The sequence below is a fragment of the Coptis chinensis genome, chromosome 3 (genome assembly GCF_015680905.1).
Source record: "Coptis chinensis isolate HL-2020 chromosome 3, ASM1568090v1, whole genome shotgun sequence".
Taxonomy (NCBI): domain Eukaryota; kingdom Viridiplantae; phylum Streptophyta; class Magnoliopsida; order Ranunculales; family Ranunculaceae; genus Coptis; species Coptis chinensis.
In genome coordinates, this window is record NC_141458.1 from 120,288,185 (window position 1) to 120,313,252 (window position 25,068).

The following is a 25,068-nucleotide window of genomic DNA, read 5'->3' on the forward strand; positions in this document are numbered from 1 at the left end:
ACTCACTATCTGCTTCCTTTTTGCCGCAAGAAAGACTTCACCTAGGGATCAACCTAATTGCCATAATGATAGTTGGATAATGACTCCAGATAAGATTTCAACCGTCAAAGAAGCTAAAATTTGTGAACTTGATGAGAATTGACAACGGGGGAAAACAAAATTACACAGCTTGGATAACAAAAGTTACACATATGACACAGCTGACACTCCCATTTGGCACGACTTCCTAAGCAGTAGTAACTACTATTTCAATTAGAAAAGCATCATCACTCAATCACACTGACAATAAATTAGTATCACTGAAACAGAAATCAGGCACCAGAGTTCAGCCTCTCACATTTGATTAGGTTATATATTAGCTCAGTAGTTCGTGTAGTTACATTCAGCCTCTCTGCATCTTGCTCCTTCGCTCAAAATACCATCCATCACGTACCATCCATATCAACAAACAAGGGACAATCTAAGAGATGCAGCACTTGGTAGATGAGTGCACGACGCCCAACGGATAATTGATTCAGTAACCATGAGATCAAGTTGCTCGAACTCCCCGAGACCAATTGTACGATTTCTCTTGCTGTGGATGCCCAGTGATCTAGATCCACCCCTCTGAGTCTCCTTGGATTTTTGATGAGTTACTTTCACCTCACAGCCTAAACAAACAGGAGAATTTGATGTCATAGAGAACTTTAAGCTGGTATCTGCAATAACTCAACAGAATAACATTTTAAGCCAGAGTTTCGAAGCAAACAAAGTGAAAACACAATCAGAAGTTTGAATACCTCTCTGAATCTCATCAGATTCTGTGTTGACTGTGAAACTCAATGGATCATTCACTTTCCTAACAGGAGAGCTTGGACCAAAGAATGTAAAGCTTGGCATTGAAGCTACGGGAGATGAGAACTCCAAGCCATTTGACTCGTGACAACTACTAAATGAAAAGCCTCCAGATACAGAGCAAGGTGTGGCAGGCACAAAAGAAGAAAATGACGATTTGCAAGTAAATGCGGGTGAAAACTCTCCCTGCGCTTCTCCAATAAGGGGAGACTCGGAACCGAAGCTGATATCTTGATTCCTGGAGATGAAAGGGGTTGAAAAAGAACCACCACCCACCAAGTCCAGGCCACCACAACTTGAAGTTTCACATTCACAGGACTCATCAGCTTGCACTATACAATCCTTCATCCAGGAATGATCTGCAATGCAAAATTAATTACCAGTAAGAAATAAAAAATGTGGTGGTGAGCGAAGATGAGTCGTCACGGAATGGAAGAAAGTGGAAATCCAAGTTAAAAAGAAATTCAACAAATTTCTTGAAAAATCAACAAACCGTTCTCATTTTTTGAAGATCTCTTTCTATATCTTGTATCCTTCCATACCTGTGTTGGGTGATTGTCTTTGTATGGGTGTATAGGTTGTCCACTTTTATGTATATGAGTGCCCATATTACGGGACAGAATATATGACTGAAATTTGCAGTTCAGGGAACACTTCCACAATATAAGAGAATGTACTAAAGATGTAAATTTTCACATTCTTTATCTGACATACGCATTTCAATATAGCACACCATGGTTACAAAAATAAGAAGTTTGTCACAGTCAAAATACTGAAATTAATGACTTTTAATAAAACATACAAACAAAAGAACATAAATCCCATCTCTTGGAAACAAGAACAAAGATACCACAAGCGCAGATCAACGAAAGAAGAAAACACTAACGTGGATAAGGTCTTGGGGTAGAAAGGTTCAAAAGAAAATACGGGATCAAAAGTCAATCAGATGCATAACTAATACTCTGGCACAAAGGTAATGGCCTAACACATAGGAGGGAAGATACCAAAATGAAGGTCAATCAAAGAATCACTAATTCAGTATAGTCCAAGTGAAGTTCTTACAGATAGATATTCATTTGATTACTTCACGCAAGAGGTGAAAAACTAAATACAGGTAAGCAAGTTCAATTCTCTTGGAATCCAAAGTAGAATTTCAGAATCTAAGATATGAATCAACTATAACAGATACTACATCGTAATAGACAGTTAAGACATGACATACCTAGAACTTTTGAAGCAGTGAGACGTTGGGCGGGATCAGTACAGAGCATTCCAGTGATCAAGTCCTTGGCGGATACAGATATATGATCCCAAGGATCAGATGGAAACTGCAAATTGGCAGCCCTGACAGAATCGAAAATCCTCGACTTAGTCTTCCCCCAAAATGGTGGCATCCCACTGAGAAGAATGTAAAGAATAACCCCAGCACTCCAGACATCAGCAGCTTGGTTGTAGCCCCCAGCTAATACCTCAGGGGCTATATAAAATGGACTTCCAACAGTCCCCTGCAGACTTTGCCCTGTTCAGAAAAAACCAAATTGTTTACACCCCCACTACTAATACCGTGATAATTGGAAACTATAAAGAGCAATGAAATTAGTCAAAAGAAAATACCTGGCTTGATGTATGTTGCAAGACCAAAATCCGCCAATTTAATGGGTGACGATGAGGCCTTTGTCGCCAATAAAATGTTTTCTGGCTTTAAATCTCTATGAACAACACCATTGTCATGGCAATACATAACCACCAGCATGAGATGCTTGAAAAGATCTCTGGCTTCAGACTCTGAGAATCTCCCATGTTTCTCTAATCGATGAAAAAGTTCTCCACCAGCACAAAGCTCCATCACTAAGTGTACATAATTCTCATCCTCATAAACCGCCTTGAGATCAACAACATTCGGGTGGCCAGACAACCTTGCCATTATTTCTATCTCAAGCTTGATACTACGAAGATCTTCTGCAGTGACCAATCTCTCCTTGGCTATAGACTTACATGCCAAAACCTCTCCAGTCAACTTATCAGAGCACGATCTGATAATACCAAACTGCCCCCATCCCAATTGATCTCCCAATTCATACTGCTCTTCAAAATTAGCTATATGTTTCGTATCCAAAATTGTGTCAACAAGATTTGCGACTCTGTAACAGTTGCAAGGACAAAACGATGATCGGATATAGCTGTTGCTCTCGGCAACAGCCATAACCAACGGCACAAACACCCACTCCTTATGTGAAAACAACACAACTAGTTTCTCAACAAAACTGAACTTGAAAACTTTTTCTTCTTGTCAACGCCCCTTCTTTTCAGAAACTTGAATCACCAAAATTTTCACAAGTCAATATCAAGACTGTTTTTGCGGATATAAATTATAAAGTGACCAAACTTATCAGCTAAGTCAAATAGACCTTTCACCAACTTGTGATTGAAGATTGACAGCTAATACTCATTAATAGTCAATGATCAACTGGAAGATCCCAACTGAAATCAAACTAAAAAAATAAAAATAAAAATTGCATATTATATCAGTTTATAAGTCAAATTTAATCAAAATGTGCAAAAATCTCAACTTTTTGTATAAATTTAGAACTAAAACCATAAGTAAAAACAACCCTTTCTTAAAACTAAGTAACTCATTCAATCGCAGATTCCGAATCAAAATAATGAGTTTTTTAAAAGCTTTAATCTTTTGATTACCCAAAACCCAACTTAGATTAGTGAAGTTAATGACAAACTCAACTCCAAACACCCAAACTTATTAGCTAACAAAAAAAAAATACTACACTTTGACCAAAGAGTTTAAAAAAAAAAAAAAAAAAAAAAAAAAAAAAACATGTACAACCCAAACTTAGCATGCTGTAAAAATGAGAAAAGGAAGGAAGGAAATAACCTGAAGACAGAAGAGAGAATAGAAAATGGAGCCGTTGGGAGAAGGCTTTTTCGCGTGATCCCAAAAACTAATGAGTTGTGATTTTTATTCTGTTGGTGGAACAGAAAAAATACTCATTGGTGTAGGCAACTTTCTTAATTATATTAAATTCATTAATGGGTCCCACTATAACACTTAAACCCGTTTGTTTTGTTTATGTCTGAAATCCAGAATTTTTTTTTTTTTTTTTTTTTTTTTTGAAAACTTTTTGTTGAGCTGGAATGCTCAGATTAAGGAATTTTGTTATTTATAATTTTGGTTGTTGTTATTACGTAATAATGACATGAGCACATGATGCAAGAAACAAGTCAATTAACTGTCTCATTAAAGACAGAGGTTAAGAATTCTCTAAATAGTCAACACTTTTGAACTTACGGTACAAGTCAAAAATCCATATATTAATAAGTATTTTTTTAGCCAAATGCTGGAATGCTTTGAAAACTACGTGTATATATAATATTAACACTTGTTTGTTTGAGCATTGTAGTTCAATTAAATACTTATTTCCATGGATATCATTAATCAAATTTTAAAATACCAGCTTTGTTTATTCAATGCAAATTTGCAATATATTATTAACATGTTATTTCAGAGCTCACTGTAAATGTCTAATTTTATTCTACGGGATAAATATGATATTACACCAATAATTTAAGACTTAGTTCTAATTTAAGATGAAGAAAGAGAATAGTTATGGTGGATGAAAGTAGCTGCTCTTTATGAGTAAGAAGATACTAATGTATCCAGTCAAGTGTGATGTGATTATGAGCAAGACTGAATTGAATCAAGCCAAAGTAGTTCTGAGGGTGACTTTTATAAACATTGAGAGTATACATCTGGTAGGACACGTGTGGTGGTATGGACAGATGTGCGGTTAAAATGAGCATGTATATAGTAAGTCTAGGTGTTAGGTTGTTTGAGCTAGTATATAACGTAATGATGGTAAGAACATTGTAACGATGGTAAACTACTGTAATGATTTGAGTATTACGACGGGTGGAGGCTTAATGCTAATGATAGTAATGATGAGAGTAGGTGATGATGTCACGAAATGAATGCAAGTAATGAATCATTGAGGTTGATCTGATCTTGATAAGTGAGCGAGTGCTCGTGCTCTTGGAGTTGTTGTGTATGGACTGCGTGCACATCACGTGCTTGATAGGATGTCTCTTGCACTCACCACGAGGTTTACCATTTATGTTGATCCTTGTGAATGAGAATTGAAACAATTTATATCCCTCGTCATCAATTAATATACTTGATTATGTTAACTAACAAAGTGTAGCTGCAGTCATGCAGAGGCTACCGACTATCTATAAACTGACGTACTCCCTAAGACCCTAAGCATAAAGCACTGGTTATTGACATGACATATTCTAATACCGTTGATGTGCAAAAAATACATGCGGGTGATGGAAAGAAAAAAAAAAGTATGAACTATGAAGTAGGTATAGTAGCAGATAAATATGAGTTACTCGTAAAATATAGAAATATATACCATTGGTACTTTCACATCTCATTTTAACAATTTGCAGCACACTAAAACTCTTTGATGTGTACCATTGGATTGTCAAATTAAACCGTATCTGGACTGTTCTTGTCATTATTCAAGGAGAACATAAGACATTTTATCTAGCTACTTTAGCTGACTTATTTAGGAAGAAAGATATGGATGGTGACTCTTGATTTGATCTGTTTCATTAGTAGTTTGTTAGTTAGATAATTCATTTTGAGAATTCGAAGATGAGTATTTCGATACTTCGAGGTACCTACCAGTGTACGACATGGTAAATATTCGGACGGCATTCCCTCACTGATAAAAACATATATGGTGCATTTTCACTGGAGAATTTCAGCTAGGACAAGCAGACAACACTAATCTGCACCCTCAAGTTGGCTTTCAGTGAAGGTTCTCTCTATCCATTTGAACTGTTATCTAAAGTAGACGCAATCTGACTTTTTAAAGGTTTTAATCTGTCGATTAGCAAAAGTCAGATATAGGTGGTTGTCAACAATATCTAATAACACAAAAAACAGGTTTACAGAAAATACGAAACACGGACCATATAATTTTTTATGAATTCAAAATTTCATAAAACTAATTCAAGGAAAGTGGACAAATACCAGCTGTTGAACAGGTTAACTTCGCTGTTAGGACTAAGGGAAACCACAAGATTATGGGACCACCCAATCACAGAGTAGATCATGCGATTAATTCCATGTAAAGTTGCATGGAAAGCTCTGTTTGATGATCTGAAGAAGCAATTTCTTAATGAATAGTATGTGGTCCATTAACACCAGTATCCACAATGCATTGGCTGCCTGCGATGCATGTCATCCATTTCCCCCTTTTAAGCATGAAGTTGAACATTTTAAACTTTCTTATCCTCGAGCTTCGCTCTTGAGGATCTCGAAATGCTTCTAATTCACGTAGGTATTTGTTTTACACGAATTAAAAAGATTTTCCTGTACCACATTGGCGCACCAAGAAACAGGAATGGTACTCATTTGATGTGAAACCAAGAACGTACCGAGTCTCATGCTTTACCTTTTAGAAACCAAAAGGGGCTGTGTGTAATTCGGTGCAAAGTTCACAAACTCAGTTGCTCAAAATTGTTCCAAAACGCTCATATTAATTAGTTCAAAACCCAGTTGCATCATCAACACATAGTAACGAGAACATACTGAAACCCTTAACAAAACGCCTTCTCGGAAACTCAAAAGAATTTCAAGTGATATGGATCTTAGCGAGCGAAGAAAAAGAAAGAGCTATGAATCCTATGATGTGACAATTACTGCAAGCTCAGGATGTTGGCTTTATCCCTCAGATGAGGAGGAAAGAATTTCAGCTTGCATTGGAAGCTTGAGCGCACCTACCCTCAGGTTTGGCTTGCTCGGAGCGCGACCTGCGCTCAGGACTTTGATGGACTTCCAGTAGAGTGCGCACCCTGCGCCCTACTTGGTTTTGCCCGAGGCGCGACCTGCGCAGGTCTATTTTTCGTGGGCTTCGCTACAGTAACCACGAAATTTGTGTTTTTGATATAAAAACAAAATCAAGGTTTTGGAAAAACCTAACCAGAGAAGAACCAAAGAACAAAAGAGAAAAACTCAATCTTGAAAGCAATCAAGATTGAGAGATAACATTTACAGAGAGACAACCCTGTAAAGAGAGAGGAGTGATCTAGTAAGGTGAGAGACTGAAAGGAGAGATTGTAATCTTCCTTCCCACTTTATAAAGAACTAACTCTTGTGGAAGTAGGCACCATTGGCCGAACCACGGTAAATCTTTGTGTTGTGGTTTGCTTTTACTGCTTTACATTATTATCTGTTGTTAATAGTTGTTTAGCGAGTTGGGCATGTTAGTATAGGTTGTAGTTGATATTTATAATTTGTCTGGAGTTGAATTGTGTTCAAATACAAGTTATCTATGTAGAGGGGGAATCGATTTGTATTGATATAATCCCCAACAAGTGGTATCTGAGCCTTGGTTAGAATAGCCTAGGGTGTTATCCGAATCTTGGTCAAAAGGTGTTTGACGAAATTTCTGAGAGAAGATTTAAGGTTAAATAACTTGTAGAGATGGACCATTCCATGAACACTCGCATGATGAGTCTGAATTGGAAGAACTACACCATCTGGAAAGCCAAGATGGAAGACTTGATATACTGTAAGGACTTGACACTTCCCATTGAGAATGAGGGAGTAAAACCAGAAAAGACTGATGAGGTTGAGTGGAAAAAGCTTGACAGAAAAGCGATTGGATACATTCGACAGTGGATTGACGACAGTGTCTTTCACCATGTGTCTCAAGAGACTACGACCTTCAACGTGGAAGAAACTCGAAGACCTTTATGAGAGGAAGTCGGGCGGAAACAAAGTGCTGGTCGTTAAGAAGTTTGCAGACACGAAGTACCAAGAAAGTTCTTCAATGTCTGAGCATCTTAATGAAGTACATAATATCATCAATCAGATGCATTTGATGAAGATCAATTTGGGAGATGAAGTTGAGGCTTTGTTTCTATTAGGCTCTCTACCCAAAAGTTGGAAGACATTAGCAGTTTCTCTACACGGAGTAGCCAAGGATGGAATTGTTACCATGGAGATGGCTACCATGTCTTTGTCGAATGAGGAGACTAGAAGAAGTGCAAAGCAAGCCCCCTCACTCGAGGAGATCCTTTTCACGAGAAAGCGGGGGAGAGGTAGAAACGAAAACCATCTCGTTCTAGAGAGGTGATGAAGTATAAATCTAGGGGTGAAGTAAGAACTCCTAAGGCGCAGAGGCAATGTTACTATTGCCACCAAAGGCCACTTCCGGATATGAGTCAACAATCGAAGAGGGATGAGAAGATAATAAATGTGTACATGAAGACATGGTGCGAGGAGCGGAAACACAGTGCAGGCGAGATACTACCGCACTAGTCGGCGACTACTCCAAAGTGGGAATTGTGTCAAATTATAGTGTGTGCTGTCTTAGTACCTCATGTCAAGATACAGAGTGGGTGATAGATACAGGAGCATCCTATCACGTCACACCGCACAGGGGATTCTTCACTACCTACATCAGTGATGAATATGGTGAAGTAAGGATGGGTAACAGTGGCGTCTCGAAGATTATAGGCATTGGAGATATTCATGTAGAAACCAATGTCAGCTACACTTTGACACTCAAGGATGTAAGACATGTCTCTGACATACGGTTAAGCCTAATTTCGGCTCGGAAATTAGATGACGATGGCTTTGTAAACTCGTTTGGTAACGGGGTATAAAACTAAAGCGAGGTTCCATCAGTAGTGACCGGGGAAAGAAAACTTGCTCTCTTTACAAAACACAGGCTAGTTTGTGTAAAGCAGAAGTGAATGCGGCAAAAGAAGAAGCTTCCTCCGAACTGTGGCACAAGAGACTGCGTCATATGGGCATAAAAGGGATGGAAGTTCTTGTTAAGCAAAAGGTCGTACCAGACATTAAAGGTACACATTTAAATACATGTACTCACTGTTTGGTAAGAAAGCAACGCAGAGTGTCTTTCCAAAGATTCCTGTCTCACAGAAAGGACACTGTCCTTGAACTAGTGCACACAGACTTATGTGGTCCTATGAAAGTAAAGTCCCACCGGGGGGAGTTTCGTGACTTTTGACATTCATTGATGATGCGTCAAGAAAGATATGGACCTATAGTTTGAAGACCAAGGATGAAGTACTTGGCGTATTTGAGAAATTACACAGCATGGTGGAAAGAGAGACTGGGAAGTTGTTGAAATGTATTCGCTCAGATAATGGGGGTGAGTACATAGGGCCATTTGAAGAGTATTGCCAGAGTCATGGGATTTGTCATGAGCAGACCGTTCCCAAAATACCACAACAGAATGGAATAGAAGAGAGAATAAACCATACCATTGTAGAGAGGATGAGATGCATGATGTCTCACTCTAAGCTACCTAGAACCCCATGGGTAGAAGCGCGCGTCTGACCGTGCATGTGATCAACCTATCGCCGGCAAAACCTCTGAATAGTGATTATCCAGAGAGAGTATGGTCAGGCAGAGATGTTGATTATGGATACTTGAGGGTATTTGGGTGCAGGACATTTGTGCATATTCCGAAGGATGAGAGATCCAAGCTTGATGACAAAGCCAAGCAGTGCATTTTTATGGGTTATGGAGATGAAAAGTTTGGTTACAAACTCTATGATCCGATTAACAAGAAAGTAATCTGAAGTCGAGATGTTGTGTTCTTAGAAGGCCAAACCATAGCAGACTTTGAGGAGGGTGAGAAGCTACAGGCTTTCACCAATGATCTTGTTGATTCAGAACCAGAAGTTCCTACTGTGGAACGTGCAGAAGGCATTGAGAATGCAGAGAACCATGAGTTTGAAGCTCATGATGAGAATCCTATTGCTCATGATGGGATAGAACCTATTAGTATAGAAGATGCAGATGAGATGCATGAACCACCACTAGAGCAAGCATAAGTGCATCCTCCTGAGGCACCAGCAAATGGGGCAAGGAGGTCTGAGAGAGGGAAACTAGCTTCAACCAGGTATCCACCACATATGTATGTGCTACTATCGGATGGTGGAGAACCTATGTACTATCAAGAGGCACTTAAAGGTACAAACAAAGAAAAGTGGTTGAAGGCCATGCATGACGAGATAGATTTTTTGCATAAGAATCACACTTATGAGTTGGTTGAGAAACCGCAAGGACGAAAAATTCTTAAGAATAAGTGAATATACAAAGTCAAGCATGAGGAGAACAATCCTCACCCAAGGCACAAAGCTTATCTTGTTGTGAAGGGATTCGGTCAAAGAAAAGGGATTGACTTTGATGAGATTTTCTCTCCTGTAGTGAAGATGACTTCTATCCGGGTGGTATTGGGTATGACCGCAAGTATGAACCTAGAGGTTGAGTAGCTAGATGTTAAGACAACTTTTCTTCATGGAGACCTTGAAGAAGATGTCTATATGGACCAGCCAGAGGGGTTTGAGGTCAAAGGCAAGGAACACTTAGTATGCAAGCTGATAAAGAGCTTGTATGGGTTGAAGCAAGCACCGAGACAATGGTACATAAAGTTTGACTCCTTTATGGCGAAGCAAGGATACAAGAAGTCTGCTTCCGATCATTGTGTGTTTGTTCAGAGATTTCCAGATGGAGATTTCATAGTGCTATTGTTGTATGTGGATGATATGTTGATAGTTGGCCCAAACATCAATAAGATATCTAAGCTGAAGAAAGACTTGAGTAAGTCCTTTGAGATGAAGGATTTGGGTCAAGCAAAACAGATACTTGGGATGTGGATCACTCGTGATAGAAAGAGTGGGAAGTTGTGACTTTCTCAAGAAAGCTACATTGAGAAGGTGTTGAAGAGATTCAACATGGATCAAAAGAAACCCGGTTGTCGGTTAATTGGTGGCGGCCCGCATGACCAAAGAGATGTGTCCAAAGGGTGAGCATGAGCAGAGTCAGATTGGAAAGATTCCTTATGCATCCGCAATGAGCATCTTAATGTATGCAATGGTGTGTACAAGACCGGATATTGCTTTCGCCGTTAGTGTTGTAAGTCGATTTCTGTCAAATCCGGGGAAAGAGCATTGGGAAGGTGTTAAGTGGATATTGAGATATCTCAAGGGCACTTCCAAATCGTGTTTGTGCTTTGGTGGAAGTAAACCCTTACTTAAAGGCTACATTAATGTAGACATGGCAGGTGATGTTGACTCGAAGAAGTCCACCTCCGGTTATCTGGTTACTTTTGCAGGGGGAGCAGTTTCTTGGCAATCAAAGTTGCAAAAATGTGTTGCCCTCTCCACCACGTAGTATATATTACAGCCCACCGAAAGTGTTGCAAAGAGTTGCTATGGATGAAGATGTTCTTTGCGAACTAGGGCTAAAAAGCGAAGCGGTTTGTAGTTCTATGTGTACCGGTCATCCATCCGAAAGCAAGAATCCGAGTTTCCATTCTAGATCCAAACACATACACGTGCGTTATCATTGGATTAGAGAAGTACTCGAAGACAAACATTTGTGTATTGAGAAGATTCATATTGACAAAAACGGGTCGGATATGATGACCAAAGTCTTACCGAAAGGTAAGTTTGATGTTTGTTGTGTTATTGCCGGAACGACAACACACTTCTCCTGTTGATTTGGAAATTGCATGGAGGAAGCCCCCCCTCACTGTTCGGGAGGGGGAGATTGTTGGCTTTATCCCTCACATGAGGAGGAAAGAATTTCAGCTTGCATGGGAAAGCTTAAGCGCACCTGCGCTCAGGTTTGGCTTGCTCGGAGCGCGACCTGCACTCAGGCCTTTAATGGACTTCCAGTGGAGTGAGCGCACCCTGCGCCCTACTTGGTCTTGCCCGAGGCGCGACCTGCGCTCAGGCCTATTTTTCGTGGGCTTCGCTACAATAACCGCGAAATTTGTGTTTTTGATATAAAAACAAAATCAAGGTTTTGGAAAAACCTAACCAGAGAAGAACCAAAGAACAAAAGAGAAAACCTTTACAGAGAGACAATCTTGTAAAGAGAGAGGAGTGATCTAGTAAGGTGAGAGATTGAAAAGAGAGATTGTAATCTTCCTTCTCACTTTATAAAGAACTAGCTCTTGTGGAAGTAGGCACTATTGGCTGAACCACGGTAAATCTTTGTGTTGTTGTTCGCTTTTACTGCTTTACATTATTATCTGTTGTTAATAGTTGTTTAGCGAGTTGGGCATGTTAGTATAGGTTGTAGTTGATATTTATAATTTGTCTGGAGTTGAATTGTGTTCAAATACAAATTATTTGTATTGAGAGAGAATCGATTGGTATTGAAATAATCTCCAACACAGGACTCTTTTGAATGGCGTCACGGGTATACCACCGTTTTTAGCAGAAGAACATGGACACGAGGATGAAATGGTGGCAGTTCTGGGACTACAAATTAAGTTGCTTGATGTAGATTCTGAAACGGGTTCAGCCTTAAAAAAGCGCTACTTGTGCTGCTGCCAAGTGGGCGTAGCAAATCGGTGCAACTGCATTAAGAGTGAGTTCAGCATTAATATAATTCAGTCCGTCAAATTTTTGTATTCTATAATAAATGTATATCTAAATGGATTACCAGATTCTCCAATTGCCTACAGAAACGGCAGTACTGCTCCTTTGGTACCTGGACAAGGAAGAGGCCTTCATATCAATGTCAATTGGTTTTGGATGAAATCGCATCAAAGAATAGATAAACATAATTAACTTACACATATGAGAGAGTATGAACAAGTTCCTGCAGTTCGTCAGTGGAAAAGCCAATCTCATCCAGCAGTACATGGTAATGAACTGGCCTACTTGTCCCCTGTTGGGAATAATGTTCAACTAAGTTCAGGAAAAAAACCCACTTAACCAAGGATGCTTGGAAATAAGATACTAAACAAACATAAGTGCATAGTTCATCTGCCATATAAAATTTCGGAACCATATCATATACTTCAAATGCAAGTGTTATTGTGAGTTTGCCACAACCAATCAGTCTTATATCCTCACACGATATAAAGAACATTGTAACAATTAGTATTTTGAAAAAGATAGATGGACGCAAAAAAGTAAATCACAATAATAATAATAAAAGTGGTTAAGATTACTTTAGCTTCCGGACCTTACAAATAACAATCACATGAAGAGTGAAATTACTGAGGATGCATACTACCTTATTTCGTAATGGTTCAACTGACAGAAGAAAAAAAAGAAAAGAATCATCTATTTAACCAAAAATTCCTCTAGAGAAATTTGTAAGAGGAACTCTGACGACACCTGTTCAGAACACACTACCCCAGACTGATGGGCAAAAATGAAACAACACCTCTCAGGAATACTTACAATAATTGAGAGTGTGACTGGACGATTCCCCATCAGACATGCAAAGAGGACAAAAGTTGACGATCAATTTCCTTTTCCTAACAATACTATCTATGGTAAGGATTCTAATTTGAGCGGCAAACCAAAGGAGGAAAGAGACTTGAGAGGGAACTTTGGTTTTCCAATTTTAGGTGCTTTTTTTGTACTCAACTACTCAATTAAGGAATCTACTGATGAGACTGTCTCGACCTGAGATCAGATGGCGAGAACAAAGATAGTCAACAGCAAGTAACAAAAGGTACGATGAGTTCTTGATATAAAAAACAGAACATACCGGAAAATAATGATGTTTTCAGGCAGGTATTTTGAACTCGCTCTAAAATCTTCCAAAATCTCCCTAAACAAGTCAAATAGCCGCTTCTTACACAAGCTTGGTAAACTGTGAAGAACAAGTCCAGACTCTAGAGACAGTACAAGACATATATACAATCACTTGAATATTTATAGAATTATATAGGAATCTGAATAAATAAGTCAAATATGACTTCAAACAAAATGAATACATGAAAAATGCTTGAAAGAAGAAAGAATTGCTCTTAACAACCCACCTGATGATGCCTTCATCTTTTGATTCTGAAATTGGCTTAAATAGGGAATCTATCATCTCAACTTTTGGGGACTGCGCCCTTATTGATGCTCTGTAGCGAGATACCAAGGGCCACTCCCTGGAGCTAACAACATGAGAAGTTTAAGTAACAAAAATACCAAAGCAAGCAATTATAAGGAGATCGAAGCATGATAGTGTATTGTGAATATTATACGTGCACATTTGAATACCATACAACTATCAACAATCACGCATCAGATACTTATCCCTATGCAACTATTAGAGTCATAGCTTGATCTCCTTACCTGAATATTTTCCTAGTTATATCTGACTAACAGTTTCCCAATGTTGGTGCATTTACCCTTTAAATGTTATCTCTATATTACATCAATGTTATAAGAAAATCCCTTTGAACCACACGGTCAAATTAGAAGCCTGATGTAGGATCAGTCCCATCCCTTGCATTTTCCAGAGAATTAGAATTACAAAGTCAACGAGAAGGACACTTTAACGCGTAAATCCTACCTATATTAATATCCGTTTCTCCCAAGATACTCATAGTGAGCCATATCAGCAAAGTTTTTAAAATAGTCCCTATTTGAAAAATAATTACTTGCCTTCTTACCAAACTAACCCTGAATTTGGCCTGCTCTCTAATTTAATATAAATTAAAATTGTCCTTTCATGTGTTATGCTAAAACAAAAAACAAAGCTAAACATTATTTCATTATTTCAAATGTACGCATGGGATAAAAAAAAACAAATTCTAAAAAACAATGGATTAGTTAATTGATATGTATTAGTTATTGGATATGGATATGGATATGGATTAGTTAATGGATCATGATATGTATTACTTATTGGATATGGATATGTTAAACTTCCAAGTGCTTCCCTTAAATATAGGCCAAGACATGATGGATTTAAGAATAACAGGCCCGGCCACAGGTCGGGCTACATGGCTAGTATTAAGTAGTTTTTCATGCTTTTAGTCTTTTACCAATGAAAAATTGAACCCCTAGCGTCTATTGGGTCATGGTTTGACCAATGAAAGATCGATGGAGCGGCCCTACCTGAGAGTTAGGTGGGGCTTATTCCAGGCGCTTAAATTTTTGTACGGGCCTATTTCATGTTTTCCAATGTTTTGAAAACCGAACCGGTGATTGAACCGATTTTTTGTTAAAATAGTTCAACCAGGTTCAACTATGGTTCGACTTGGTCGGACCGATTGATGTTTATTTAACAATTTTTTTAATAATTACAATAATAAAATGAATAAATACATGTTTTAATTCAATATTAATTGGTATTATATATCAAAACGAATTTCTTATACAAGAAACACATAGTAGCATGTTGTTTTGGAGTTTGGACTATCTAGTTTAGGTGCTAGGTTCAACTCCTCCACATTATCAATTTCAAAAAAAAAAAAAAAAAAAAAAAAAAAATAAAGGTGATCCGGTTTAGAGCTGAACCGGTTTAACCGGTTCGCCGATTCAACCACGGTTTAAACTTAAATCGATGGTCCAACCAAAAACTCAAGTTATGCCTGACCCAAACCGAAAATTTACGGTTCGATCGGACCTTTGTTCAACCACCGGTCCGGTCCGGTTTTCTAAACACTGATTTTTTCATTACTAGTTCAAGGAACTTGTGTCAAGAAATTGCTAGACCAAACTACTCATCTAAAAAACCAAGACGGTCGCTGTGTTTTGCTACCAAGTACAACATAACAGGGTTTAAACATACTCAGTAACAGCCTAACAGGAATGTCATCAACACTTTTCCATTTCTAAGCTACAAAGGAGATTACTAGTACCGCGGCAATAGATGGCACATTATCTTGGCCAGGGGAGCTATGGGAGACATTCATTCCCAGAATAATGGTAGGAATTGTGGAGATGAAAGGAATTCTTTTTCTGAATTCAGCCTGCAGTACTGAATTGACACCACCCAGCTGCAAGGTGAGAGAGCAAATAGATAATACAGTAGACAATATCAGATAAAAGTAGCAGAAAAAGAAATGGATAGCAGAAAAAAGTTGGAAGATTTTGTTACTCTTGCATTCATCTTGAGAACAACATTTGTCATATAATGGTCATTGACTTTTTTCTAGAGCAACACACTGATTTATGATTCCATGTACAACAAGACAGTTTCTCTTCCAGGGACCTTACAGAAGATATAAACTCAACTCCTAGAAACCATTAACTTATTAAAGAAATAGCATTTCCGAGAGAGAGAGAGAGAGAGAGAGAGAGAGAGCTAACCATAAAGATTGTTTGTTTTCTTCTCAGGCAGGAAGCAGAGGATAAATCTCAGGGGCTTATTTGGGAAGCATTCCATCATCCTTAAACATTTTCTCCACTCTAACAGCAGGAGGTGCACGTTCCATTTGCCGATCCTCCTCAAATATCTGAAGTGGATGCGCTATGTTCTGTAAAGGCGTAAACATAAAGAAATAATTACAAACAAAAAAGCATACATACAAATAATGATAGGGAAAAATATATGTTTGGTACTCATTTGAAGAAAGAAACATATTTACGATGCATAAATTGTAATGAAGAAAAAACTTACAAGCCCTTTTTGTTTTCCACATGTTATTAGATCATTGCAGAACATGCGCACTCTGCTGTAGCGGGAAAAGTTTACAACAATCCAGTTTTCTAGTAAGACTGGCCTCCATAGTGTCTGCAAAATAGATAATCAGCAGAATCATCCCATTAGCAAGAGATGCAAAACAATTAAAGTAGATTCACACCAGAGGTAAAAATTTGAGGTATTTAAGAGTTGACTCAGAAGTATCACCTTCTGCATAAAATTCCAGCACCCACTTAGAGGATTCAAATCTTCTCCTCTGCCCACTATCAACTGTAAATACATAATCATTTGAACTATGTATCCGTGAGTCTGTCATAACAATATATACCTAAGCAGCTCTCTTGAAATTGCGAAATCAGCATTATTTAACAAGCAAGAAACCTTTGGTTCTGACAGAACACGGCCTTGGACTACAGCTGGTTGAGAATCGATGGATATACCACATGCATGTAACATTGGATCCACATTGTATTTGTTGGTTTTTGAGCTCTACCACATAAACCAATATAATAATAAATGTTAACCATGAAAGACATTAATACAGTTCTTAAGATCACATGGAAAGATGAAACCTACATTGTCTGCTATGAAGTTAAGGCCTTTGTCTAAAACCTCCATCCTTTCTCGAGGCCTTGGTTTAGTTTTATCTACAAGCACAGATCTCTGAACTGAAGATATTGGCTTCTTGTACCTTTGTAGTGGCAGAAGCTCGCATAACTTGGAAACAATGAACCGCATTAACTGATAATGCACGGTAAAGAATACAGAGAATCAATATTTTGAAAACCGAACCGGTGATCGAACCGATTTTTTGTTAAAATGGTTCAACCATGATTCGACTCGGTCGGACCGATTGATGCTTATTTAGTAAATTTTTTTAATAATTACAATAATAAAATGAATAAATACATGTTTTAATTCAATATTAATTGGTATTATATATCAAAATAAATTTATTATACAAGAAATACATAGTAGTATGTTGGTTTGGAGTTTGGATTATCTTGTTTAGGTGTTAGGTTCACTCCCCCATATTATCAAAAAAAAAAAAAAAAAAAAAAAAAAAAAAAAAATTATATAAGGGTGATCCGGTTTAGAGCTGAACTGGTTCAACCGGTTCGCCAGTTCAACCACGGTTTAAATTTAGACCGAGGGTCCAACTATAAACTCAAATTTTAACTGAACCGAACCGAAAATTTACCGGTTCCGGTCGGACCCCGGTTCAACCACCGGTCCGGTCCGGTTTTCTAAACACTGCAGAGAATTACATGTAAAACTAGATGTCTTATTCATCTCTAGTGGATAATAAATAGGATGCTTCGGCTTTCCAACATCAAGGTATGGAAAAGATTCAGATTCAGATATCGCTATCTGGAGATGATCCCAAAGTAATTATATACGATGATGTCTACAATTTGTACTTCATCACCTTTTCTGAGTTTTAATGCAAATCTACAGAGAGAACCATGTAGAAAAAACCATTAGCTTATGAAGCTAATAAAAATCTCCACTTATTTATTATATATAAGAGAAGAAAAATGAAGTTGTTTCAACCAATACAAAATTTTAAAATAAGGAAGTCTAAGAAATTTAAAATTTTGACCTGACCACAAAAATCGACATCATTTTGACTATCCATATATGGAAACGTTTTACACCGAGAAGATGATACTCATTAGTCATTACTCAAAAACATTTCAAGTCGGGCAGAACAGTATAATATCACAAAGCATCATAAGAAATAGTAGAAATCAATTTCTTACAATTGTTCATTGCATCTTTTCTCGCTTAAGCCATGGATTCTAAACTCCATAGGTCTTGTTCTAGCCTTTACTCTCAAATTTTTGAGGACACACTTTGCCTGTTAAGAAACCGTAAAAACAATTAGAAGCTTAAAAGTATGTGATCCGATTCCATTATTACCAACCGAGTGATATTACAGCAAAAGAACATGGTTGACACAAGTGAGTGCAGGAAAAGGTGTGAAACAAGATGCCATCAGGTTGATCATGAATGGCTTCATGTACTGGCTATGGAGGGAGAGAAACTCACAGATCTTTGAGAACAAGCACAGTACCGCAGACTACATTATGCAGAGAATTATTCAAGACGCAAAGACTAAACTCCACTCTTTGACTCTAAAGATGGAGTGTGGACCCGAGAGGGAGGACCTAATGACAAGATGGAACCTACATACTGATCTGATTCATAGAGAAGCTATAACATGCAACTGTGCAAGTGGAAGAGAGCTAGCACTATGAACCACACTTTGAACACAGATGGCACACTGCAAGGGAACAATGGAGTTTGGGCTGCTGCAATCAGGAATAGTCATGGAGAAATTATCCTCACTGCACATGGACAATCAGAACATTTGAACATTGCTATGATTGAATTGGAGGGAGTAGAACAAGGACTCAAGCTAGCTTTGAATTATAACCTCAGAAGGTTAGAAGTGCAGACTGATTCTACAAATGTTGTAGCTTTCATTAATGGCCGAGGACAACACCCATGGGAAGCAAACAAGTTGATTAAGAGCAATGAAGATCTGAAGACCAAGATGGAGTATTTTACTATATGTCACATTTACAGAGAAGCCAACAAGCTTGCTGATGCTCTGGCCTCCAGCATTCCTAATGTAAAAAATGCATAGAAATCCCAGTAGCTTCTTTTAGTGAGGAAGTAGGAAAAATTGTAACTTATGATGCATCAGGAAGAGAGTATGTGAGACAGTAACAAGATCTTGTCTTTTATTTCAATAAAAAGGGGTTGGGACCTCTATAACAACCCCGCTTTCCCATAAAAAGAAAAAGAAAATGGTTGACATACCTTTGCCCAATCGATTTGATTACAATTTCTCACACTAAAGTAATCTTTAAGAAAATTCAAAACTGGTTGAGCTTTAAGGACAACTGTTGTTGACACATCTGTAGAGATAAACAATAGAGCTTTCAGAATACAAATTATGGGTGTAACCGTGTAAGTGAGTCAATCTCAGGTATCATTCCATGTCGTCTTCGTGTATCCAAATTTGAATTGATAGGTACCAAATATACATACTCTAAACCCGACAAAGGGGACATAGATTATAATATACAAAAAGTTTAAGGAATAATGTCAAGGACGAGTATGGATACCGAAATTCAGAGATAGACCATTTTGTGTGGTGTGAAACCGCGACAACCAAGAGCACCACCTTCCACATTACACTAAAGAAAGATTGTCGAACAAGTAGGCAATTCCTGTAGTTCAGAAGGCACTGTCCTCATTTCCTCTAACCCTGCAAAAAAACCACAACCAATGTAACTACTAACAACGATAATAATGACTATAATAGGTAATGATAATGATGAACAAAGAACGTAATGTACCTGAAGGGAGAAGGTCTTCGAGTACGGCATCAAAGGAAAAAATGATGTTTGGGAGTGATCCAACAGTGTAGACTGTGTTCTCTCCATCGAAGGCAAGTACCTTACTTGAAAGCTGTTCTGCGTAGGTCAATGAGTTTTCGTCGTCCAATACTACTTTTTAATCCTTCCGCTGCATGTCCGTCCTCGTAGTATATTTGGAGTGATTTTTCGCTCCCAGCAGGATTTGCTCCAACAGCTCCCAGCGAAACAGGAACCAACCACGTGTCCACTAAAAAGAGATGGACAGTTATCAAATTCCTTACTTATAACAAACTTTCTGATTTGCCCTCACTAAAAATAGAAATAAAAAAAAAAATAAAAAAATAAAAAAATCTCATTGTAAAATATATAGGAGTTCTTCCCATCATTAGCTAAAGATTTTTTTTTTTTTATCTTTTTTAGTTTGAAAGAAGTGTCACTAGTTCAGCACTTCAAGTTTTTTATTCCTTTTTTTTCCCAACAATTAAAACCAAAAACTAGATTTTGTAACTGGTAAGTTTCTTTCTTTTATTTTTTTAAGGTTGGGGGTAAATCAGAAAACATATATTAAGGTGGAAATTTGATAATTGTTGACCCCTTTTCAGAGAACACTTCGTTGGTTCCTGTTTCCCTTGGAGCTCTTGGAGCAAATCCCGGGAGCAAAAAATCACTCGTATATTTGGGTGAAATCCGTATTTGTAGTTTTGTACTCAACTAAACTAACGTCAAATGACTAAATTACTCTCTTTTTGCCCCACACCCCTAAAGTAGTCAATGTCCTTTAGCGTAAACTCAAACTTGTCATTTGGACTGTAGCCCGATTGATGCAACAAAGTGAACAATCTGAAATGGTTGGTGATCAGACGTATAACTCTGCCTCTGGTTCCGAACCCAGGCCTTTGCATAGGTGTCTTCCCTGATCATGCATAGCTGGTTGTGATGGTGGGGGCGGAGCCAGGGACGGAGCCAGGAATCTTACCTAGGGGGGGCGAGTGTATACGCATAATCAAAATACGAAATTCCACGAGAGGGTCTTAAGTCTTAACATCCTCGATTTCACGTAACAAAGTGCTTGAACATGTCATATGGAACATCATGGTTCCCTAAACAAGTTTAAGCGTCAATTACCAAGCTAAAAATAAGTTCTTACATGAGCCAGAGGCACACTGACAACTTTGACAAGTAAAAGAGTTAGTGCAGAGGATAATTTGGCACGGAATGCAGTAGGCTCAGCAACTCCTGACCAACAATGCAGAAAAATGGAAAATCAATGGTGTTTCATAGCAAGGATGCCAGGTGGTTTTGTGATGTGTGCTCTCAGACTCCATGAACTTGGAGCTATAATGTTTTTCTGGAAAGAACCATCTACTAGAGCATATCTACTCATTTCGACGAAGGCCAGAAAATATAGGAAAATTCACTTATTTTAACTATCACTTATGCAAAGATGGGCAACCACAATTATGTTCTGACCAACACATGTGCCAAAGCAACAAATATTTTAGAGTTCCACACTTCCACATAACAATCAAGAAATTAAGGATAAGGCAGAGGAACAAACTTCTTTTTTTAACTTGTTTGAAACAATGTTTTTTAGTTTCTGAGCTCATATCTACAACAAAGAGTAAATTAAATGAGAAGGAAAACCTGGGATCCTTTTCGCCATCTGCCCTTGGGTATAACAGGTGACATCTTTGGATGGTAATGCACGTCCTTTCCATCGAGAAAGCTAGAACAAAGGCAGTTAAAACATTACACAAATTGAATATATCATTCTTATAACTTTTTATAATTAATCTTTATACCACAAAGATACGAGTTCTTGCAAGTACTGGCCCACAAAGCTTCTGGGAGAAGACATCAAATAATTGTGGATGTAACTGAAGTTATACAAAGGAACACAACTGCATAAAGAAAAACTTAATTAGCAAACTAGATTTAACACTCAAAATCCAACAAAAACGTCCATGCATACCTTTACAGAAACAAAATGACTGCAAATAAACAATAGGTTGAAAAGGAAAAGGAGGATGTAGCCTTATGTCAAGCACGTCAAGGATAGAACTTAATAGAATAATAGGTACTGACAACACAATAAGCAAAACACGAAATTATAAACTCAAGTCAGTAGAGATCACCTTATTGTTCAGCTTCCATACATCTTGTCGCTCGCATTGGGAGCTATATTGACGGTCCGGCCATCCGGCAAATGCCACGAGTTACAAGGCTTGAAAACAAAAGTTAATAAACAATTTAGCACCACTTATATTTTTTCATTCTTCGAGTACAAATTCACTCACACTATACTATAGTCCAACATATAAATTAAGAACCAGAAAATAACTTATACACCGACAGTATAAGTAAACAATAATCACACACACCACATTTGGATTGACAGCTTCTGGATACATATATTTGTCATAAAAAAGTATTATTACAAAATCAAAGAGGATATACAATTAATCATGATCACTTGTATCTACAGACCACATTTACAAACAAAAATAAGCTATTAGTCTATTAGCCTATATCCTCCTATACAAAAAGATCGAACAAGGAGCTCAAGTAGTCAAGTCAGGCATTTGAAGTCGCTCTCGCCGAGTTTTCTTCAAGACATCAAAAGCATCTATGATAGAATCTGTATCAAATTGTCTAGCAATATCTTTCTCAATAAACACGAGCAAAGAATTTGCTAGATAATCATCTTCCATCCTATTACGTAGCCTAGTCTTTACAATCCTCATTGCTGAAAATGCACGTTCCGATGTAGCAGTTGAAACAGGTAAAGTCAACACAAGACGAATCAGTCTATCTATAAGATGATAAATTGTTGACTTTCCTGTTTCTACCAAAACTTGACACAGCTTGGAAATGGTTGACAAATTTTGAAACTCAGAGTGTACGAGAATGTCATTCTCATAGTTTTGCAATTGGTATCTCAAGTGGAAATTTTCTTGCTCGGTGAAATCCATCGGATAATAATTATTTGCAAGCTCGCAAATATCATTAATTTTGAATGATCTATAATTGTTCCTAGGATATAAAGCCGAGCTAAGAACAAGCAATCTCATTACATCCTCCTTAAACCTGTGATTTAATTATTGCAGCTGTGAATCAATTGTACCCATGAAAATTTCAACTCGAAAATGATGCCCATTGGTAAGGGAATCTTGAGTACGACCTCGTCCTCGACCTCCCATGTAAATACCAGCCATATCAGGAATGAGAATGTGATGATCTCTACAAAACAACTCAACTTTTGCTAAAAAAGTAACCCAACCATCAGCTCGTCATTTTTGAATAAGTGTTTTGGTTGAAGACACCAAGTGCATTGCATTTAATATATCTTGTGACTTGCGTTGCAAAGCTTGGCAAAGGTCATCAGTAATCTCCATGATTTCTCTCATAAGATGGAGGATAAATACAAACTCAAAAGTAGTAATTACATCATACACTCCATCTGCCTCTGCACGTTGACTTGCTGTCGCTCCATCATTAATTACCTGACTTAAGACTGTACATGTTGCGCTAAACAACGTTATCAAACTGGAAATGGAACCCAAATGCGAACCCCATCGAGTATCTCCTGGTCTTTTCAAAGTCGTTACTTGATTTTTCCCACTGCCAGTTTCAAACTCATCATTAATAGCAAGCAAGTGTGCAATTTCAGCAGCTCTAGCATCTCTCAACTGATCATTTCTTTTGCAGGAGGCACCAACTACATTGACTACAACATGCAAATGGGAAAAAAATTGCCAAATAGGTTTAACATCTTTAGCTACTGCAATTAGTGCTAGCTGGAGACGGTGAGCAAAACAATGGACATAGTACGCAAAAGGACACTCAATAGAGAATAAAGCTTGCTTGACCACTTCATCCATATATATTACTCGACCGTCATATCCTTGCCCACGAATATTTTGCACACTAAGTTCATGGCGAGAAAGGACTTTGCATATTGCTTCTTTCAAAGTTGCCGACATGGTATCTTTCACATGAACTATATCAAAGAAATGCTCCCGCACTAAACCATGTTTATCGACGAATCTCAAAACAATTGCCATCTGCTCCCTTTTTGATTCATCTCGAGCTTCATCCACTATAATACAAAACTTCTCATCACTAATCTCCTCACGAATAAACTTGCGTATTTTGTCTGACAAAACGGTAAGAATCTGCCTTTGAGTTGTAGGAGAAGTATAGGTACAATTTTTAGGAGCATTATCCAAAACTGTAGCATCAACATCTTTGTTATACGAAGCCAATAACTTTATCATTTCAAGAAGGTTCCCTCGGTTGTTAGAAGTTTTGCTTTCATCGCGGCCTCTAAGAGCAGAACCTTGGAGTGTAAGATATCTAACCACATCCGTCGTTGTTCCAAGCCGCAATCGAGTACTAGCAATCTGCTTAGAAGTTTGTTTTTCAACAATATTCTCAATATGTTGCTTTTGTTTCATTAGGCTATAACAACACACAATAGCAACTCTATGTATCGAGTTCGGACCCTTTCCGACATGAGATAAAAGAGCACAATTCTGGCCATCATTGACTTTTTTCCACGAAGAAAATCCACCAACCATGAACACACTAGCTCCAGGGCGTTGAGATGGCTTTGTGAAGAGGAAGCATGGAAGGCAAAAGGCACGATTTTTAAATTCAGAGTACTCCAACCAATCTGGAAATGATTTGTACCAACTTTCTTGAAAGCAACGATGATTCTTATCATGAAGAAAATGCTGATTTGTTGGAGGCTTAGGTTGACATGGTCCAGCAATGATATAAGCACGTCTAATCTCATCACGTTGAGAACTTGGATAATCCCATATTTGTTTTCTCAACCCTGGATCCCTTACTAAAGAAGTGTCAACTTCTTGAGAGTCCACTCTACGAGTTCCAGAAGGACCAGCTTCTTCGGATAAAACTCTAGAAGCTTCAGGCAGACCAACTTCTTGAGATTCAACGCAAGTTGCTATGGAAGGTCCAATAATTTCAGGTTCAACTCTAGGAGCATTGGAAGAGCCACCTTCTTCAGGTTCAACTCTTGGAGCATTGGAAGAGCCACCTTCTTCAGGTTCAACTCTAGGAGCTTTAGAAGGGCGTCGAGTAAAGTACGAATCAAGTGTATTTTTCCTCATGAATAACAAGTCCAAATACAGAGGGAACTCCCACAGGTTTTCTACACTTGGTCAATTTGCTCAACTAGTCGACTGTTCGCCGAAAAACAGACACAAACTGACAAACATCAAAACATAAATACCCAAATGACATATTACTGGACGTCTGGACTTCCAAGCCAATATCAGTATATCACAGCAACTCAGTTACTCAGAAGTCACCAATGTAAATTTGTAATTAATTAAAAGATTGTAATACAACACCGTCAAC

The 25,068-nt window shown here is 38.0% G+C and overlaps 3 protein-coding genes across 12 annotated transcripts; all 3 read right to left on the minus strand.

Moving 5' to 3' along the window:
* Positions 1-119: 119 nt before the first annotated feature.
* LOC147513766 (calcium-dependent protein kinase 26-like) lies at positions 120-3,834 on the minus strand. Of its 5 annotated transcripts, none has more exons than XM_086597024.1 (6): positions 3,725-3,834; positions 3,243-3,326; positions 2,449-3,147; positions 2,057-2,353; positions 780-1,193; positions 120-698 (listed from the first exon to the last, which is right to left on the minus strand). In XM_086597024.1, the coding sequence occupies exons 3-6, from the start codon at positions 3,035-3,037 to the stop codon at positions 442-444; spliced, it is 1,557 nt and encodes a 518-aa protein (XP_086453150.1). In that variant the 5' UTR covers positions 3,038-3,147; positions 3,243-3,326; positions 3,725-3,834; the 3' UTR covers positions 120-441. The 5 variants fall into 5 exon arrangements, with proteins under 5 accessions (XP_086453150.1, XP_086453152.1, XP_086453148.1 ...); XM_086597026.1 differs by having other exon boundaries at positions 3,243-3,315; positions 3,725-3,796; XM_086597022.1 differs by having other exon boundaries at positions 2,449-3,326.
* An 8,134-nt stretch (positions 3,835-11,968) lies between these two features.
* Positions 11,969-19,115, minus strand: LOC147513767 (protein argonaute 4-like). 6 transcript variants are annotated; one of them, XM_086597030.1, is made up of 12 exons: positions 18,732-19,115; positions 18,055-18,642; positions 16,868-17,032; positions 16,673-16,780; positions 16,499-16,561; positions 16,268-16,381; positions 15,958-16,124; positions 15,507-15,644; positions 13,689-13,811; positions 12,486-12,580; positions 12,353-12,400; positions 11,969-12,266 (listed from the first exon to the last, which is right to left on the minus strand). In XM_086597030.1, exons 3-7 carry the CDS (start codon positions 17,027-17,029, stop codon positions 16,014-16,016), a joined length of 558 nt encoding a protein of 185 aa, XP_086453156.1. In that variant the 5' UTR covers positions 17,030-17,032; positions 18,055-18,642; positions 18,732-19,115; the 3' UTR covers positions 11,969-12,266; positions 12,353-12,400; positions 12,486-12,580; positions 13,689-13,811; positions 15,507-15,644; positions 15,958-16,013. The 6 variants fall into 6 exon arrangements, 5 of the variants coding, with proteins under 5 accessions (XP_086453156.1, XP_086453158.1, XP_086453157.1 ...); XM_086597032.1 differs by adding an exon at positions 13,415-13,477 and having other exon boundaries at positions 18,055-19,105; XM_086597031.1 differs by adding an exon at positions 13,415-13,541 and having other exon boundaries at positions 12,486-12,600; positions 18,055-19,105.
* A 3,858-nt stretch (positions 19,116-22,973) lies between these two features.
* Positions 22,974-24,818, minus strand: LOC147513768 (uncharacterized). The gene has a single exon (XM_086598952.1). The coding sequence runs from the start codon at positions 24,816-24,818 to the stop codon at positions 22,974-22,976; it is 1,845 nt and encodes a 614-aa protein (XP_086455078.1).
* Positions 24,819-25,068: the final 250 nt, after the last annotated feature.